Source organism: Malus sylvestris, chromosome 4 (genome assembly GCF_916048215.2).
Source record: "Malus sylvestris chromosome 4, drMalSylv7.2, whole genome shotgun sequence".
Lineage (NCBI taxonomy): Eukaryota > Viridiplantae > Streptophyta > Magnoliopsida > Rosales > Rosaceae > Malus > Malus sylvestris.
The window spans coordinates 27485754-27506819 of NC_062263.1; the positions used below are offsets into that span (position 1 = coordinate 27485754).

A 21066-nucleotide genomic window follows, 5' to 3' on the forward strand; every position below is an offset into this window, starting at 1 on the left:
TAAGAAAATTTAACATGACGGAATTTTAACTTTTTAAATTTGTGAATTTTAGTGTGTAGTGTTGGCAACGACAATGGTGGTGATTATGATTGTAGTGGTGATGGTAGGTAGTGGTGGTGACAATGGTATGCAGTGGTGACAAGTGGTGGTGGTAGCCCATTCATGGTCGAATTCTTTGTATTTTTTTGCTTGTTTGTTTTTTAACTCTCCATAATGGGAAGTTAAAAATAACAATTATTTACATGGAATTTGAACTTAGAAAATAAAAGTCCCAAATTTCAAGTTTTCTATGTTTATGAATCTGAACAAGGGAATTTGTGCATGTTAATTTATAAAGAAGTATTAGCCGATTTCCTTCTTGAACTTGTAAGAAGCTGCCAATTTTTCCCTTAGACTTTAAGTTTAGCCGATTATCCTCGGAAACTATTATAATTGGCCAATTTCTCTCATAGACTTTAATTTCCTACCCTAAACCCTAAAATTCTAAAGTGAACGAACAAAAGAAGAAGAAGATATTAGAGATAAAATTACATTTCTGCAATTATAAAAATAAAGTTCAAGGAAGCAATTGGTCAATTACAAAAATTCAGGAAGTAATCGGGTAAAATTAAAGTTCATGGGGAAAATCAACAAATACCTCATTTACAAATTCTAACTTCCGTACAAATTCCAAATTTATTTCCCTCGTAACTGTTGGATAGTTTTGGTTTGTTGCAACGATAGAAAGCTTGAGAAGTAAGCAATGGAGGAGAAGTGCAGGTTCAAGGTTGTAACTTCTGAATGAATGCTAAAACTAATACATCATTCGCAGCTCAAAGAATAGCAGAAGGCACAAACTTTTATAACAATATATTGATCCATCATCTGTAAATAGTCATAACTAAACGTTTTCCCGTACAAGAGAGAAATTCATCTTTTACTTGGTTTTCCTACTACCTGGACTATTAGGAGATTTCTGGCTTTTCTTGGCTTCAAATTTCCTGATTCGTAGAGCGGCTACATTGTGGCGCTGGTTATGTCTTTTTCGTTTGCTGCACATACACATGAACACAGAAAAGATCAACAGCGGAGCAAAAACGATCCACCCTAGCTACTCTAACAGAATTTCATTAAGGAAATTGACATGGCTACAGAAGAAGGGCATACCTTACAAACAATAGGCCTGCTGTAAGCACTAATCCTCCGATGGCCCAAGAAACTCTTTCACTAAATGGCATTTCCCTCCACCGCTGCTGGAATTCCTCTAGCACCCTCAAGCTCTCAGCTTTCTGGGGCACCTCAGATGGTGAAGCCTTCCATGAATCAGCAATCAAATCAAGACTGGCTTTCCCGCCATAGCAAAATGGTTCTTCCTTGCTCACCGATATGTCATCTTTAACGGCAAATCCTGCACCATGGCAGAACTCTGTGCCATTACGAATCCATTCAGAGGCCCTGCCGCAAACATAATCATTTACTCCACATGGTGCTAGAACCTGGCAGAAAATATTTAATCATCAAAGTCGTTCTCTATTACATCTGGAAGGAGATAAGTTTAATGGATTTAGTTAGCAGTGTCAGTTCAACTACTATTTGCATCATTAACAAAACATTGCATGCAAAATAAATGTTAATACTATCAATGATGAAGATACTTCAAGGAAGACCGGCTAGGCAGACAAACCAAGCAGCATGCCACACCCACTCCAACCCAACACTTCACACTCCCCCTTCACTTTAATAAACTGGCAAGGAAAATCTTGGACTGGAAATAAGCCACCCACATACCTGTGTTATTGCATCCGTAGAGTAGTAAGCCTCAGCACAAGCCTCAAAAACCCTGTCACAGAAAGAGGCACATATAACCGGAGGTCCTGACTGCACGCCAATGCGGGGATCGCAGATGGAACATTCCAGCAATTCCCATAAATGCAAGCACTCCGGGCCAGCTTCCCCTGATGAAGCCAACTTCCTAACAGATACAAGTGCAGGATGTGTCTGGGCTACATCACAGCAAGTTTTTTTGCGGAACACCCTGCAAAGAGTCAGATCTTTGGATCCCTTGGTCACACGTTTTGGAGGCTTTCCCTCAGAAGAGAATGGCGGGAAACGACCGCCTTGGGAAATGCATACACTGTCAGGCTTACCTGCATGAAAACGAATTCAGATAATGTTTCATAAGAAGTTCTACACAATTATTAAAGAAAAACAAAAGCTCGATAAAGCGACACATTCGAAGTAAATTTCTTCTGATAAGAGAGCAAATTCAGAAAGCAAATGTCATTCTGCTGATTAGGGACAACATAAAACCGGGAAACAACAAGCAGATTGCATCCAATTTCCACACCACCATTACATATGAAAAAACGAGCTATGACCATACACTCATATGATGTGATAACGCAGTCAAGGCACACCAAAGATCAACTTATGCCAGCTTTAATAAAAAGCATGCCCCTCCATGGCTTGTCAACTACAAATATAATTAACATAGAGCTCCACATCCAAACTGATTCTAGCCCATCTCAGCTTCCTCGAGCCGAGTCTGTTGCATCCGCCACACCGGAACTACTGCTCATATAAAACCTATATTTTGACACTCTGGGGACAGGGAGTCTAATCTAGTGTGAGAAAATGAAAACCCCAATGTTGCAATTCTCATGTAACAGCAGCAATCCAGTGTTTCTGCATAAACTGCACCGATTAAGTGCAAAAAGAACAAGGCTTTCTGAATCCTAACTAGATTTTGACCAATACCCAATATCTATAATCCAGAAAAGAAAAAAAAAACAAAAACAAATTCATGATGTCGTTATTTTCATAAAAAGATGATAATTTTCGATGGCTGAATAGTTGGGATAATATGAAATCGACCCCAAAACTGTTCGTCGAATAATTTCAACACAGAGCTCCCGAAAATCAAACAATTAGGATCTGAAAACAAACAAGAAAATTGAAATATATATATATATATATATATATATATATATATATATATGTAATTACCAGATAAAGAGGGGACGAGTGTATTGAGAAGGAGCAGCAGGATCAGAGACGCGCAACCCATTTTTTTGGTCAATCGGTGGTTTATTCCATTGAGCTCCTGGAAGACTCGGAATCAGAGTATTGACGGAAGTGAGGCAAGAGAAAATTTGACTCGCTGAGAACGGTGGCTCTGTGGGTACCCGATGACCCGGTTACTAAAGGTCCGTGTTGATTGACCCAACTTGCTAACTGGGTTGAAAGGGAGACTTGGGCTCAGATTGCAGGTACCAGCAAAGTTGAACAAGATCGAGGTCCATATATGTGTCCCTTTCGATTCTATACTAGTTTTTAGGATTTGTTTGGTATCTTATTAACAAAATTTCATCGTTTTTTTAAAACATTTCTTGAAATTTTTTTTTTTTTTTAAAACTCTATCTTTGGATCTCTTTGATGTTTTTTGGATAATCGATTTTTTTTTTTAGTTAGTTTTTAGTCAAATTTCTGAAAATACCTACCAAACAAGTTTTAAGGACTAAAACTTAAAAAGTATTTTTGAGTTAAAAAGTTAGATTCAAGGATAGTATCAAACAAACCCTTAATTTTTTTAGAGAAACTAATCAGAAGAGCTTCAAAAAAATTAATCTCAAAAAAAGCATTTAAACAATTTTATTTAATAGTTAGAACAAAAAAACTAATTTCTTAAAAACATCTCTCGATGTCTCTCTCTCCCTCGTACTTTTTTTTTTCCAGAAAGGGATCCTCTCTGGATCCCTTTTACAAAATTCACTCGATCAATCAATTCGGATCCTTGAAATTTGATCCAACGACTACAAACAGAAACCCCTTTAAAAGTTATAATAATTTTAATTGTTGGATCAAATTTTAAGAGCCCGAATTAGATGATTTGGTGGATTTGATGGAATGAATCCGAAGATGATCCATTTCCCTGTTTTCCAACTTCTTTATCTTCTTCTCACACAAAGGCAACGAAGAAAATTCATGAAAGAGTAGAGGGTAGGAATGGGCAAATACCCATTGGTTATGGGTAACCGCGGTTACTCTCCCATTTAAATTAAATGGTTAAGGTTATGGGTAACCGTTTAGATAAATAAACGGTTATGGGTATAACCGTTTACCTGCGAAATTTAAATGGGCGGTTATGGGTATTAACCGCGGTTATAAATGGGTAACCGTTTACCTATTTATTTTATATATGTAAAACTAACACAAACCATGTTCTCGATCCAATAATACTTAGCACCCAATAAATTAGCAAGGAATTCATCGGTCATTCTCTTAATAACACTGCTATAGGAATGATGATTCTCATCATAAAGGAATTGGCCAAATTAATTTAAATTTCTTGCGGGTAATCATGAAATTGACAGAAATGCTTTGACATAAATATCTTCTAAACAATTTTTGTAACCCAATAATACTTAGCAAATATTATATTTACCTTCATTGGTAACAGTTAAAAATATCGTCCGTAAACTGTTATTTCAATTATTGAAATGGTATAAGGACTTTAAAAAATTAAAATATGGAAATGTATGATGAATGTACCTATAACGGTGTTTCATTGTAAAAAAATAAGAAAATTATGACAATTTTTTTTTAAATTTTAAAGTTGTTAAAAAACATGTAGACCGGTGAAAAAGGGGTAATAGCAAAAAAATAAATAAACGGGTTAAAAAGGATAAATGGGTAAACGGGTATTAAAAGGTTACGGTTAAATGGGTATGCGGTTATGGGTATGGGTATAACCGTTTAGGCAATTACCCAACGGGTAAACGGTTATGCGAGTATGAGTATAAACGGTTATGGGTAAATAATCGCGGTTACCCGCCCACCATAACCGTTACCCATTCCTAGTAGAGGGGTGGGGACAATGTGTGAGCGAGAGATGATGGGACGGGTGAAAGAGAGATAGTTGACTAGCGCGTGGTATACGCGCGTCATCTATCCAGGATTCACTTGCAATATGCGAGCTTTAGTTGTCAAGAGAATATTTAGGACTTGTTTGGTATTACTAAGCTTTGAAGAAAAAAATTCCTGCTATATTGTGAGAATAAGCAGTTGTGATATAAAGCAACATAGTGTTTGGTAATTTTTTTTGTAAAAGTGTTTTTGGAAAAAAATAATAATAATATTATAGTGTTTGGTAAAATTTTAAGTAAAATAGCTGTGACTGTATGAAATGACAAATAAGAGTATAATACTAGATGTGCCATAAATTTAATTTTCTTAACAAATAAATGTGAATTACTAAATATACTTTCTTTGTAAAAGAAAAATATTTATAAACTTTATCTTAAATATTAGTTAGTATGACAAACTACTTCCATTGAAATATTTTAGACTGAATAGCTAGGATTCATTAGTACAATATTGTTAATGTACTTAAAAGTAGTCTAATTAGATGCATTCATCAAACTTGCTGTTATTCTATTTCTTAATGTTTCTATCCCATATGATTTTTCAACTTGATAATTTTGGTATTCTTCATCATCATCACTATTATCGCTCTCTTCACAAAAGTTCCTAAGATCATCAAAATGACAATCACGTTCAAAATTCCTTCGTATGTAGCGTATACTTCATCTTCATTTACCAAAACAAAAAAATGGCATCTTTCATTTAACCAGAATGTTAATTCTTCGTTCCCTCTATCCGCAGTATAGAAATGGCGAATTCCCTAACTAAAAATTGGGTTTTGGGTGAGGTTGCATTCGCGCCAGGGTATCGGTGGGATGGAGAGGTCATGCCACTCCAACCCCAATTCCTCCATCATTACATGTCTCTCCCAAGAAACCATCCATCCCTGTCTCTACCCATCCACTATCTCTCTCCTCTCTGCAACACACTGAACCAAATTCAAGTTTTTACCAACCCTTTATCATTTCCCTACTTCTGTGTAATACAAAAAAAGAAACCTAATTCAAATTCTTCATTGCTGCAACTCTTTCTCGACACATTCGTTAAAATTTAGATAAGTTCAGTTGTGGGTATTTAAAATATATCAATTTTTAGCTTGAATTTATCGAATTGGATTCTGGGTACCTTAGCTTTTCAGCCATGGCAAGTTTAGGAGGAGATTGGGTCAAGAGGGTAGGTCGGGGTTCAAAAAGGGGTTGGAATCAAATTATATAGGAGTTTTGATGTGGCAGGAGGCGGAGGCTTGAGCCGGGAATGAAGTTTCATGTTAGGGATTGGGTTTGGGGTGACGAGTTGGGAGTGAACAAGTGAGACGGGAGGGAGATAACCATTGAGATGTTAGAGCAAGGAAGAGGACGACGCGAGAGTTGATGGTAGAATCGGCATTTGCAAACTTTCATTAAACATTACTGTTCACCTGTGTTTTTAAGATAAAAAGCTGGTTTATAAAAGCAGTAAATAGCTGCTTCCACTTTTCAGCTGTTTTTCGTATCAATTTTGAAAATAAGTGCTTTGTTACTGAGTTACCAAACACAATATTGAGCTCAACTTTTTTTCATCTCTACTTTTAAAAAAATTTAAGCAGTACCAAACTCGTACTTAGACCCATAACTTGATACACTAGCTTCAGACTCGTAACTTGATCGACCACCTTTGGAATCGTCATCTTGTCTAGTTTCTTCTTCTACTTTTGGTTCTCTCGACATGAAGACATGGTCAAATTTGAATTTCTCAGCATCTTCGGCATACAACAGGCATATACCACAACTTTCCGCCTTCATATCGACAACGTGTCGGTTGTCTTCATCCGACGTGTTGTCTTCATCCGACACAACCTCCAGGCAGAAGTCAACAGAGGCCCCATTGGCAAGTTTGTAAACATTAGGGGAGCATTCTTCTTCTACCTCTTCAATTCTAAAGGCCTCATTCCACACATACACGTGATGTTGGTCGTAATAGTAGTTCATAGCTGCCTCTCGCATACAACATTAATTTGATGCCAAGGAGTGTGCTTTGATGGAGCACTAGTTTGCCTCTCGCATAATTCTAATATGTGCTTCTTCCATTATGTTGCTTCTTGCATTATTATCCAATTTTGGGCAATTAATAAAACGTTTGCAAAAACGATCATGTTGAACCCAACCTTGTGTGAGTGTTGTCCTTGTACTTGACACTGTCTTCAGCGACGTGCAGCCTTCAGTTTCAACATTACATAGCACTGGGAGCTCTGGTAAAGATTGAAGCTGCTTGCAGCCGACTAAGCCGAGTTTAGACTACCGAGAAGCTTGTTTGATGCTTGCAGGTATGCTCCCAACCTTGGTTCCACTCAGATATAATTCTTGCAATGAGGTTGAGCAAACGAGACCATCAGGGACATCCTTAAGTGCTTGCAGCCACTAAGGTCTAAAGTTTGAAGACTAATTAGGTTTTCAATAGACGAAGGAAGCATTTCGATAGCTGTCCTATTCAAACTAAGAGACACCAAAAGTTCCATTGGCTTCAAGATTTCAGGGAATTTGGAAAATCTAGAGCAATCTTTGAGATTAAGTCTCTCAATATATTTCAACTTGCAGATGTTACCTGGGATACTTGAAAGCCTTTTGCAACCTTGTGGTTTATTATGTTTGAGCGCAGGGAGAAACTCGATTAATGAGGGTAGCTCTTTAACCGTTGTTCCACTTAAATATAAGAACTTCAAATGTTCCTTTAGCTCTAAGATCTTTGAGAAGTTTTCAAGTTCAGGGCACCCAGAGAGATCGAGTTTTGTGAGATATTTCAACTTACAAATGCTCTTTGGGATACTTGAAAGCCTTTTGCAACCTTCTAGTTCAAGTCTTTTGAGAGAAGGGAGAAACTCGATTGATGAGTGTAGCTCTTTTACCACTGTTCCACTTAAATTTAAGCACTTTAAATGTTCCATTGGCTCCAAGATCTCTGGGAAGTTTTCAAGTTTGGAGTAGCTAGATAGATTGAGTTCCTCCAAATATTTCAACTTACAAATGTAGGTTGGTAGACTCACAAGTCTCTTGCAATCAACCAATGATAATGTAGTTATATCCTTGGGAAGCTCAGAAAACTTGCCAAGAGATGTGCAGCCATCTAGATTAAAACAATCAGAGACTTTCAGTTTACACATGTTGCTTGGAAGTTTATCAAGGTCTTTGCAATAACGTATATTCAAGTAAGAAATATTTTCGTTAGGCCAAACTGATTCAGGCAACTCCTTTATTCCAGTTTCTTGTAAATCTAAGTATTTAATACTTCCTGGCATCTCTGGAAGATACTTGAGACTCCAGCAAGCTGCAAGACCAAGACGAGTAAGCTTGTGGAGATGTTGAAAATACCATGGAATTTCAACCAAACATGGACAGCCACAGAGATTTATGTGCACAATTTTTAGACTCCCAGAGAGATTTGGAACTTCAGTTAGATAATGAGAGTGCGACAGATCGATAACTTGTAAGTTGACAAGCATCTGCAACAAATGAAATAGAAATATAAAGAATTAATATAATTTCTACACTTGATTTTATACAAGAATTAAAATAGGCATATAATATAATATACCTAGTTTTCTTTCCAAAGATTCTTAACTTTGATATTGGGCATGTGAAGCTCAACTAGATTTTCCGAAGAAAAAGTTGACGGCAAAGATTCCAGCGGATAATAAGCCCAGTAAAGATAACGAAGAGAATCGGGAAGGTCTAGAGGAGCGGTCAATTGACCACACAAGCTTAGAATTATTAGGTTAGACATCTTTTTGAAGTCTGCATGTTTCAATGGTCGCTCTTCAAGATTATACCAATCAACCTCTATGGCTTTAACATTTGGAGTTTCCTGACAATTAGAAGAAAGTTTAAATGTGAATACATATGTTTTCAATATGTTCAAATGCAACGCACATTTGGAACAAAGAGTATCTGTCATGGTAATGATGCACATGTGTCTTAGTCTAGTCAAATATCCAACGTAATTGTATCCTCCTCTACTTGTCTAAATAAACAAACATTTGTTCATATTCCAACACTTCCTAACACAATAAATATTCAATCAAATTCGTTTTTTTAAATCTCACTTCTTTATTATAAATTTGTTTTACTTTGTTCTGTTATCATATGAAGTTTGTAATTTTTTTTATCTAAAAAAGAAAAGAAAAAAATTGAATGAATTTGGATCTTACCATGTTACTCTTCAATACACGATAAACATCCTCGTCAGTGAAAGTTCACCAGGATCTTTAATACATTGTTCCTAAACAATTGTCCTTCCCATTTCTTGTAGCAAATCGTGCATCTCTATTATGCCTTCCCTTCCCCATATTGAAACAATTGACATGAGGGACATATCAATGAGAATTCTAATTCCGGTTGTCGCAAAGAATCCACGAATATTAAACATTCGTTTTACCATATCCACATCCTTCCATTTATGAAAACATGCTACATCTAGAAATATCTCCTTCTCATTTTTTTTCCAATCTATCATAACTTATTCTCAACACTTTCTGATAACTTTCACTGGGAAATCGTTTCAGTTTGTTGAATTCATCTTCCCAGTCTTCTTTGCTCTTGCAATTGAAGAACAAGGACCCCAAAACTGTAAGAGCCAAAGGGATGCCTCTGGCATAATACACGGCCTTTTCTGCCAACTCTTTATAATCTTTCGACGAGTACTGTTATTCTTGAAAGCATGCGAACAGAAGAGCTGAAGAGCGTCATTCAGTTTTAATACCTCAACCTCGTAGATATTATCCTCTTTAACTGTTTGCCTAAGTGTGCCCCTATCTCTACTTGTTACAATGATTCTACTTCCAGTGCCATACCGAAGACGATTGCCAGCTAAACGTTCAATTTGCAATGAATCACTCACGCCATCTAGAACAATGAGGACCTTTGTACGACTGAGCCTTTCTTGAACCAAAGTTGATCCTACGGTAAGAATATCTTCCTCTAATAGCTCCTTAAGAAGTGTTTTTTTCCAAGTGATCTAATCCACCTGCTTGTTTTGATTTCTCCCTAACATTCTTAAGAAAACAAGAAGCTTCGAATTTAGAAGAGTGTATGCGAAATACAGCCTTGGCAATGGTGGTTTTGCCAATACCACCCATGCCCCAAATACCTACAATGATGCAAGCGTCCGGTGAATGAATGCTTAACAGCAATTCAATCTGCTCGATGAGGCTTTCAATTCCAACAAAGCCCTTTAAATCGCAGGATGATTTGTGGCACAATTTGGTCCAAATATGATCGACAACTTTCTGAATTAGATCTGCCTCCGTCCTGGCGTATAGATGTATATGATTACGTAGAAAAACAATAGTAAGTCTTAAATACACTTTTCCAAATCTTAGCACAAATCAAATTGTCACAAGTTTAAAGAAAATTTATAACTTTAGACAAGTTAAAGGAGAGTTAGTTACCCGTGTTTGTACCATACTTGACCAATCATGAATCTACCGAGCACCGATCAACGTTATACCGTCAAGGACCCAGAAGAGTTTCCCTCCAACCAAGAGGCCAATCACAGCGCGACACGCGTTGACATCAAAAGCCAATCATAGCACGACACATGTCAACATCAGAAGCCAATCACAACACGACATGTGTCAATGTCAGAACAAAGCTAGAAACTTTCTTCTATAAAAGGAGATCATTCTCCCACAATTTTTCTAATGTCATTTGTACTAAATCATTCACTAGTACTCACTAAAGGAGAGCTTGAACCTATGTACTTGTGTAAACCCTTCACAATTAATGAGAACTCCTCTACTTCGTGGACGTAGCCAATCTGGGTGAACCACGTACATCTTGTGTTTGTTTCTCTGTCTCTATCCATTTACATACTTATCTACACTAGTGACCGGAGCAATCTAGCGAAGGTCACAACTTGACACTTTCTGTTGTACCAAAGGCCTTACTGATTTGTACATTAACATTTGACGCCGTCTGTGGGAAACACACTTATTCCTACTCTCTTCAACTTTGTCAAGCTGGTTTCCACCATTCGTACACTTTCTTTTGACCAGGCATCCTTCTCTAACATGGTTAGCGAAGGAAGCCATAGCACACATAACGATACCCCCCTCGCGCCTTGTGTGAGGATACGAAAGAAGCTCACTCATCAAGCTAAAGTCGAGGAGCTGGAGGCTCAGAATAACAATATATCAATGAAGAATGAGATCATCCAAGAACAATATGAGAAGCTCTTTGAGACGTTCCATGAAACTAGGCGTACTCAAACACGCGAACTTGTTGTCCCTGTGGACATCAACCATCTTCTGGTGCCCCTCAACACGGAGGGTCACTTTCCTTCGACATAGGTATCCCTGATGAGGAGCGAGCTAATCATCAAAACATTGATCAACATGAGACTTCTCTCAACCCAGCTGCTTCGACCTGAAGCAAGAGAAGTGGAGGAAGACACCTCCTTGCAGAAGGGTTGGAAGGATCGAAAACCGTTTATTGTGACTGCCGAGACTTCCTAAAGCAACGTCGAGAGAACCCCCTCCACATAAGCTCGAAGATTAATGACCCAATGGTTTTTAAAAGACTCGATCCCCTCATACGACCCAGGCTAGCTGCCCATCTATGAAAGGAACGACAGGTCCCAAAGGGACATGAAGGTACAGGGGACTCGGAGGTATTTCGACAGACTCGCCCTAGAAGTCAGTACGGCGAGTTCAAGGAAAAATCACATGCTCTTGCTTAAACTTTCCTACTTCCAAGAGACGATGGAGATTGACGGAAGAAAATTCTAGTGGTACATGACTTCACTCAGGACCCCCTTGTCCTACAGCTCATTAAGGAAGTAAACAAGTTGAAGGCCGAACGCCAGGCCGAGATACCTGACTGGAACCAACCCAGGCCTAGCACTCTCACAAGGAGGATCCTCGACACCCCCTTCAAGCGAAGACAAAACAAAAGCTTGGTTTACAACTCTATACTGGAAGGGAGGACCCGATTATACACCTTAACCTCTTTAAGTTCACCATGGCATATCAGATGCACACCGACGAAGAGCGATGTCTTCTCTTCTCCTCTCTGGCAGAGCTCTAAAATGGTATTGTCGTCTTCCACCTGAGATAGTAGACTCATTTGAGGAATTAAGGAAACTGTTTGTCTCTCAACACATCTTCCACACCGATCGCTTGCATTCTACAGATGACTTGTACACTATTCGCCAGAAGCCGGACGAGTCACTACAAGAGTATGTCGGTCACTTCAGCTATGAGTATTCTCACTGCGTTGAGGCAGATGACAAGACCGCCCTCATGGCCTTCATGGCAGGCCTACATGATTGTTTCTTCAAGTACATGATCAATGCCGACATTTGGAATACTTACTCTGAAGTGATGGCACAAGCTTACAACCACACATCTGCCGAAGCAAGGACATACCAAGGGAGTCCCCATATGGTTAACCTCTATCAACAAGTGGGAAGTGGAAGTCAAGTTCTACCAAGTAAGGAGATCTTGGCCATTCAGACACCCATTGCATCATCTCCTGTATCATTTAGCTACTCGCTAAGTCACCAAACGTATTTGTCTCTTGGAAAGAGGAATGATTTTTACTCTCAGCAAGCCCATTACAACAAGAGGGATAAAAGTTCGTATCAAGACAACCAGGGGTGAACGTATCGTCGACTATTATGACTATAGGGCCAAGCCTCATTTTTTCAAAGTGGAGGACTAGGTACTGAAGGAAATGCTATTATAAGAAGGCATACATATTACAAATGTTTTGACTCTCAACCGTTTAAGATCTTTTGTCACACAAGCCATTTGGCAAATATTTAGAGAAGAGGGAATTCAGACAACTTCTTCTGAGTCTTTTGCATTCCTAGCACTGGAACACTTGGTCTATGTTGACCTACCCCTATACTCCAACTCAGAGCTTCAACATGCGTACTTTGACACAAAGTATGTGATACTAAGTGTTACAACCAACATGGTTCACATATCGAAAGTATGAATCCCTTCATGCATAGCAAAACATTCATAAGCACCACTCATGTCAATCAACATAAACATCATACATTCCAACATATTCATACATAAACATCATACATTCCAACACATCCATACATAAACCAATTGTGCTTCAAAAGGGTTCAACATACTTTGTGTCATTCGACACTTGCTACAATGTGCCTCGACACCTTGCCCTTATTCTCACCAACTAGGTGATGAAGGAACTCAACTTCGTGCCACCAACCAAGTGATGAAATGTACAACCCGTACTCTAATATTATTTGGCAACTTGCCACTCTTATCACCAACCAGGTGAAGAATGAGCTTACCTTCGTGCCACCAACTAGGTGGTGAAATGTGAAGAAAGAACTCATCTTCATGCCACCAACCAGGTGATGAAATGTACAACCCGTACTCTCCTTCATGCCACCAAACAGGTGATGAAATGTACAACCCATACTCTAATATCATTTGGCAACTTGCCACTCATGCCACAAACCAGGTGATGAAATGTGATGAAAGGTGATGAAGGAACTCACCTTTGTACCACCAACCAAGTGATGAAAGCAACTCACCATTCATTCCACCAACTAGAAGACGAGTGGTACAACTTGTACATGTGAACTCCTAGCATTCACAAATAATCAGAAACCCTCAAGCTTTACAACTCAACTAAGGGAGCACTTATGCCCAACAAGAGTTATAGTCACCAACAAAGTCTTATTGCAAGCCAACAACAACTTCAGTGCATGGTATACGAAGATCAAGCTATTCAGCCCTCTTGCATTTGCTTTAGACATTTCTCTTCTGTAACAAGCAAACACTACAACTCGTAGAGAGCTTCACACACTCTTCATCAAGATTGTTCGAAGCAAATTCAATTTATATGGTTCATCCAAACCTTCGACTATTACAAGGTGTGGCTTGTATATGTTGTCTCTCCTACATTTTCAAATTTCCAATTTTCCCACAAAAACAAAAAAAAAGGAAATTGGGAAATTCAACAAAGCTTCATCAATGGAGGACAACCACAAATCTCAAAAGCTTCACATACTCTTGATCAAGACAATGTGAAGCAAAACCAATTTATGGTGCCAACAAGAGCTTCATCAATGGAGAGCAGCCGCAATTCTCAAAAGTTTCACACACTCTTGATCAAGACAGTGTGAAGCAAAATCAATTTATGGTGCCAACAAAAGCCTCATCAAAGGAGTTCAACCACAATTCTCAAAAGCTTCACACACTCTTAATCAAGACAGTGTGAAGCACAACCAATTTATGGTGCCAATAAGAGCTTCATCAATGGAGGGCAACCATAATTCTCAAAAGCTTCACACATTCTTCATCAAGACACTGTGAAGCAAAACCAATTTATCGTACCAACAAGAGCTTCATCAAAGGAGTTTAACCACAATTCTCAAAAGCTTCACACACTCTTCATCAAGACAGTGTGAAGCAAAACCAATTTATGGTGCCAACAAAAGCTTCAACAACAAAGCTTCACCTACAAAGCTTCAACATAAAAGCTTCACCTACAAAGCTTCAACTCAAAAGCTTCAACTCCAAAGCTTCACCTACAAAAGCTTCAACTCCAAAGCTTCACCCACAAAGCTTCACCCACAAAGCTTCAACTCCAAAGCTTCACCTACAAAAGCTTCAACTCCAAAGCTTCACCTACAAAAGCTTCAACTCCAAAGCTTCAACTCCAAAGCTTTATCTACAAAACTTCAACATAAAAGCTTCACCTACAAAGCTTCAACACAAAAGCTTCACCTACAAAGCTTCAACTCCAAAGCTTCAACATAAAAGCTTCACCTACAAAGCTTCAACACAAAAGCTTCACCTACAAAGCTTCAACTCCAAAGCTTCACCCATAAAGCTTTAACTCCAAAGCTTCACCCACAAAGCTTCAACTCCAAAGCTTCACCCACAAAGCTTCACCCACAAAGCTTCAACTCCAAAGCTTCACCCACAAAGCTTCACCTAAAAGCTTCAACTAAAAGCTTCAACACAAAAGTTTCACCTACAAAGCTTCAACTACAAATGCCAAAAGCTTCACACACCCTTGATCAAGATAGTGTGAAGCAAAATCATTTCATGATACCCAACAAAGCTTCAACTCAAAGCTTCACCTATAAAGCTTCAACACCAAAGTTTCACCTACAAAGCTTCACCTATAAAGCTTAAATATATATATATATATATATTTTTTTTTTTTCTTTCGGAAATTCGAAAATTTGAAAATTAGGAAATTCGAAAATTCGAAAAAAAAAATTGAAAATTTAAAAAAAAAAAAAAAAAAGCTTAGGCCTCATCTTCTTTAGGCCTAACAACTTTCATAACAAATATATATGAAGGATGAGTTTTGGGCTACCACTTAGAAAGGAAAACGGTGAAGTTTTGTTACTTTGGAATTTTGGCTACTAGTAAGACACCTCATTCGTCAACTCCCTCGACCGGAGACTTAGGGGATTCCTACCATATGATACTACACCTCGGCACTTGGAAGGTTCACGACTACTCAGCGACTTGGATCTTTCAAGTCTCCAACCGAGAAATTTTTCTCACTCGGGAAATTAAGGGAACACTACCTCAACCTACATGCTTCACTCACAAAGCTTCAACATACAAGCTTCAACAAAAGAAAAAAATTCAAAGAACTTAGTGAAGAAGGCCTTGGTGTATTTAACACAATACGTTGAAATGAAGCAAAGTTTATTTATTGATATCTCCGATAAGTTACAAATATATACATATACATGAATCAAAATAAACAAATAAGATGGAGTCTTCACAAAAGTTGCTCAGGAAAAGTCTCAGCAGTTGGCAGAGCCCCAGAAAGAGGAGGCACCGAAGGGTGATCATTTGGAGTCTCAGTACTGGGCAGAACCCCAGAAGGAGGAGGCACCAAAGGTTGATCATTTGGAGTTTCATTATGCGGTACAGCCTCAGAAGACGAAGGCAATAAATGTGTTTGGAACAAACTCACAAACCTCTGATGATTAAGTAAAATCTAACAATCAGATTCCTGCAGCTGGTCGAGCTTCCTCTTCATGTTTGTAGCATAGTCATGTGCGAGCCTGTGCAACTGTTTATTCTCATGCTTGAGCCCTCTGATCTCCTGTTTGAGACTTATCACTTCAGCCGCCAATGATTTAACTTGGCGGGTTCAAGCAAATATACGTTGTGCCATATTAGACACAGAACCTGCACACTGAACATTGAGAGCCAGATAATCCTTAACAGCCAACTCATCAAACTGTTTGGAAAGTAGTCTGTTATCTTTGGGAGTGAGAAGGTTCTTAGCCACCACCGCAGCGGTCATATCATTTTTCATCATAGAGTCCCCAAAGGTAAGAGGACCGGTAAGGGATAAGAAAGATGGGCGCCATATGTTGTCTTGAGGAGGCATGGTTGTCTCTTCACCAAAGTTCAAATCAAAACGACGGTCGGATGGGCCAGACATTTTCAGAAATGATGAAGGTCCAGTTATCCTACCATTACCCACAAAGGTAAAGGAACAACACCACTGCTTGATAACTGGAAAATCCCTATATGTGTCAGCCTCTGTGCTCCGTAGCAAGGCAGACTGGCAAAAATGTCTAACCTTTACTGACATCGAGAAAACACTCCCAACATGATTACTTGCTCAAAAATCGAAGAAGCACCGCTCTCCGAATCTGGAGAGCCAGACTCCCACTAGGATTGCTTTCTCAAAAATCGAAGAGGCACCGCTCTTCAAATCTCGAGAGCCAGACTCTCACCAGGATTGCTTTCTCAAAAATCAAAGAGGCACCGTTATCCGAATCTCGAAAGCCAGACTCACAACATGATTGCTTTCTCGAAAATCGAAGAGGCACCACTCTCTAAATCTTGAGAGCCAGTTCCCCAATAGGATTGCTTGTTCAAAAATCGAAGAGGCAACACTCTCCAAATCTTGAAAGCCAGATCCCCAAAATGATTGCTTGTTCGAAAATCGAAGAGGCACCGCTCTACGAACTTCGAGAGCCAGATTTCCTTGGATAAAATTTGTTTGCAATCTTCACACGTAACATCAACTTTCCAGATACCACAGACCACTTTTTCAAAGTGCTCTGACAAAGTTAAAACAAGTGAATCTTGCAGCTCCCACTACATTGCTATGACCGAGAAGGGTAAAGAACCAGTGTTACTACTCGTTGTTGGGACAATTCCTATATATGTCGACCTCCATCATCCACAGCCAGGTAGACCTGCAAATAAATAAAAAATGCTCAACTTTTCTTCACATCCGAGAGGGCACTCTAAGTAGAGTCTCTCGAAAATACTCACCTTCTTTTTCCCCCGATAATACCTCTGCAAACAAGCTACACCAGAACAAGAATATCTCATATCATCAAGGTTAAAAGCAAGAGTATCTCATATCATGCTTTTTCCCTGTCTTTTCCTTTACCCTTGTTCTTACCTACAAGACAAGGAGAAATAGAGCAATCAGTCAGCACTTGGAATTAAGCTTCCAGTCAGGAACTGACTGCCTGATTACTTACCTGGCATTGCTCTCGAGTACTCATCTTCAACATCTTGTGCTTCTAGAAAAGATATCACATCTGCTTGAGGAATAGATAGAGCAAGTGAGAAGAATACAAGAAAGCATGTGGAGACAAGCACAACAGAACACATATCGATTCATCTATTACTTTGTCAACAACAAAAGTATCCCATATCATCAAAGTCGAACGCACCCTTGATTTGATAGACTTGTTTTGACCCTCAAATTCTTGAGTCGACATTATACTCTAGAGGAAACTAGAAAACCCTCCAGCCCAGTTCAAGAATAAGTCAGTGGAAAGTTACTTCTTCAAAAGTAAAAGTATCTCATATCATCTCTTCTCATTTTTCTTCTCTTTATCCTTCTTGCTACCTACAAGATAGAGAGAATGAGAACAATCAGCCGGAACTTGAAATCAAACTTCTGATATGGGACTGATTACTTGGAACTCTAATTGCTTACCTTGTCTGTCACCTCTTTCGGCAGATCTCCTAGCTTGGCGACTTGGGGGACTCCTACTACATGGTTTGTATCGCGCTTGACCAAGCCTGAAACTACAAGTAAGCTTCAAGTGAAATTGATACATTACCTTGTGCATCTTCACCGGTTAATGATACCACACCTGGATGGATGAAAAGTACTTCCAGATAAGATACCATATCTACCTACGAGACAGATAAGGCAAGTGAAAACGATACCACACTTCGGTACTTAGAAGTTTCATGATTACTCAGCAGCTTGGATCTTACAAGTCCCCAACCGAGGAGCTTCCCTCACTCGGGAACTTAAGGGAGTATTGTTTGTACCATACTTGACCAATCACGAAACTACCGATTACCGATCAACGTTATACCGAGAGTTTCCCTCAAACTAGGAGGCCAATCACAGCGCGACACGCGTCGACATCAGAAGCTAATCATAGCGCGACACGTGTCAACATCAGAAGCTAATCACAACACGACACGTGTTAATGTCAGAACAAAGCTAGAAACTCTCTTCTATAAAAGGAGATCATTCTCCCATAATATTTCCTAATGTCATTTGTACTAAATCATTCACTAGTACTCACTAAAGGAGAGCTTGAACCTATGTACTTGTGTAAACCCTTCATAATTAATGAGAACTCCTCTACTCCGTGGACGTAGCCAATCTGGGTGAACCATGTACCTCTTGTGTTTGCTTCCCTGTCTCTATCCATTTACATATTTATCCACACTAGTGACCGAAGCAATCTAGCGAATGTCACAAACTTGACACTTTCTGTTGTACCAAAGTCCTCACTGATTTTGTGCATCAACAACCCGGATTTGTTTGAATGATCAAACCCAGATAGATTGGCTGCAGTCGTCAAAGCATCCCTCCACTTGTGCACCTTGTCGATACTGTTAGTGAATCGTTTTTCAAGTTGAGCAAATGCATCTGCATAACTCCTGTGTTGTTTTCGTACATTAGATGGATCGATGTCGTAGAATACAGGTATAACCATCCGGCCTTCTCTGTTGTTGCATTTTAGTATATGCACAAGCTCATCCAAACACCATGCGGAAGAAGCATAGTTTTGCTAGAAAATGATCGCCGAGATGGTGGATTTCTCGATTGCTTCTTGAAGGGCAGGTTCGATTTCTTCTCCTCTCTGAAGTCTATTATCGATGTAGGTTTCAACTTTCTTATGAAGTAAGGCAGCATGAAGATGGCTGGTAATACCAAGGCAGGTGTCCCTACCTCTGAAATTGATAAACACATCGTACTTTTCTCGACGTGGGGGGTTATCAGCATCATCATCATCATCCTTAACAACAGCAGAATCAGCTGCAGGAGACGAAGAAGAAAATGATTTGCAGCACATGTACAACAGAGTCCCGATGGCGATGATGATGATGTTGAAAACTTGAATCAAGGCAATCAACTTCATCTCTCTATTAGGTATGTGCACAAGGTTACAAATGTTTCAGAAGGACAAAAAATGAAAATATGGAAAGACAAGGATTAGTCACTTTCACATACTTAAAAAATAATGAACACAACTTGGCTGCTGTAAATTCAGCAGCCGGTCTTGCTTACAACCAATTTAGGATGGACACGTGTCCAAGTTTTGATTTTTTAATCAAAAAATTAGACACGTGTCCATTCCGGATTGTTTGTAAGTAGGACCAGCTGCTGAATTCTTCAGCACCCAAGTTCTTTCCAAAAATAATTTGAATAATACTTAAATATTCCCTAGTAAGTATTTTATGTACTCACCCAGTTGACAAGTGTTTTTTGTTTTAAAAGCCCAAGAAAAATTAATGACATGTACATTATATTATACAAGAATAAAACATGTGTTAATTTATCATTGGACAAAATTAAGAGGTGAGCACTCCTTAGTGGAAAAGGATCCTCTCAAGATTTTCTTTGTGGAGATCCGAAGATCCGAAGATCCATCAATCACGATTGTTCATCGTACATCGTACAATTAGTTTTTGTTCGATATTATTTATATTTAATTTTAAGTTTAAAATTTAAAATAATTTTTAAACGCACGATGTACGATGACGATCATGATTGATGAATCCCCCGATCCCCACAAAAAAGATCCGAAGATAATCTTTTTTTCTCATTAGTGAATACACAAATATTGTCCTCATAATTATATTTTGCTTTCACAGTTTCGTAAATATGTTACAAAATGCATGTATAATGACTACATGTCCATTGGGAAGAAGCAGCAGTGGCAATATCCATTACCTTGAATTAGCTTTTGGCTACATGCACAACGTTTCAAAGGCTCGAAAACAAACGAGTGAGAGATGAACGAAAGTGGAAAATGGGGCACATGATACGCACATATTTTATTTATAAAAAAAAGAGTAAACTGTAGGTTTACCCCCTGAACTTTCACCTCACTTTCGATTTCCCCCCTGAACTTTTCTATTGGAAAATTAAGGACTCAAACTAATTTTTTTAGCCAATTTGCCCCCTACCGTTAGTTTTTCATATATTCCATCCATATTTCCGTTAAGTGAGACCATGTGCACAACATGTGAGGGTAGTTAAGTTATTTCACTCTTAAAAATGATTAAAAAACTGAAAATAAAAAAAAAAACAAAACTTTCCCTCTATTTTTTCCCGCTAATTCATATCCTCGATTTTATTTTTCCCTCCCATTCCTATGCATGAGAAATGACATATGGTGTTATTGTCTACCATTTTTATTTTCTCTAACAAATTAATAATTTGACAAATGCTAATGGTGCTATTGTCTCCAAAGCAGTGCATTAATATAAGAAACCTTAATCTTTTTTATGGACATGTTTCTTATATTAATGTACTGCTTTGGAGACAATAACACTATGAGCATTTGTCAAATTATTAATTTGTTAGAGAAAATAAAAATGGTAGTACATGCTTCAAGAAAAAAATTAACTTAGCTACTTATGAAGACAATAACACCATATGTTATTTCTCATGCATAGGAATGAGACGGAAAAATAAAATTGAGGATAGGAATTAGCGGGAAAAAATAGAGGGAAAATTTGTATTATTATTTATTTTCAGTTTTTAATCATTTTTAAAAGTGAAATGACTTAACTATTCTCACATGTTATGCACATGGTCTCACTTAACGGAAATATGGATGAAATATATGAAAAACTAACAGTAGGGGGCAAATTGGCTAAAAAAATTA

The 21066-nt window shown here is 38.4% G+C and overlaps 2 protein-coding genes and 1 pseudogene across 2 annotated transcripts; all 3 read right to left on the reverse strand.

Annotated features, from left to right (window-relative positions):
- Window positions 1-820: 820 nt before the first annotated feature.
- On the reverse strand, window positions 821-3245 carry LOC126618969 (uncharacterized). Its single transcript, XM_050287207.1, has 4 exons — window positions 2986-3245; window positions 1768-2126; window positions 1147-1475; window positions 821-1031 (listed from the first exon to the last, which is right to left on the reverse strand). Exons 1-4 carry the CDS (start codon window positions 3044-3046, stop codon window positions 917-919), a joined length of 864 nt encoding a protein of 287 aa, XP_050143164.1. The 5' UTR covers window positions 3047-3245; the 3' UTR covers window positions 821-916.
- A 3696-nt stretch (window positions 3246-6941) lies between these two features.
- Window positions 6942-9113, reverse strand: LOC126618967 (disease resistance protein RPV1-like). Its single transcript, XM_050287204.1, has 3 exons — window positions 9083-9113; window positions 8470-8739; window positions 6942-8377 (listed from the first exon to the last, which is right to left on the reverse strand). Exon 3 carries the CDS (start codon window positions 8375-8377, stop codon window positions 7229-7231), a length of 1149 nt encoding a protein of 382 aa, XP_050143161.1. The 5' UTR covers window positions 8470-8739; window positions 9083-9113; the 3' UTR covers window positions 6942-7228.
- A 38-nt stretch (window positions 9114-9151) lies between these two features.
- On the reverse strand, window positions 9152-19327 carry LOC126618964 (disease resistance protein Roq1-like; annotated as a pseudogene).
- Between the last annotated feature and the right edge of the window lie 1739 nt (window positions 19328-21066).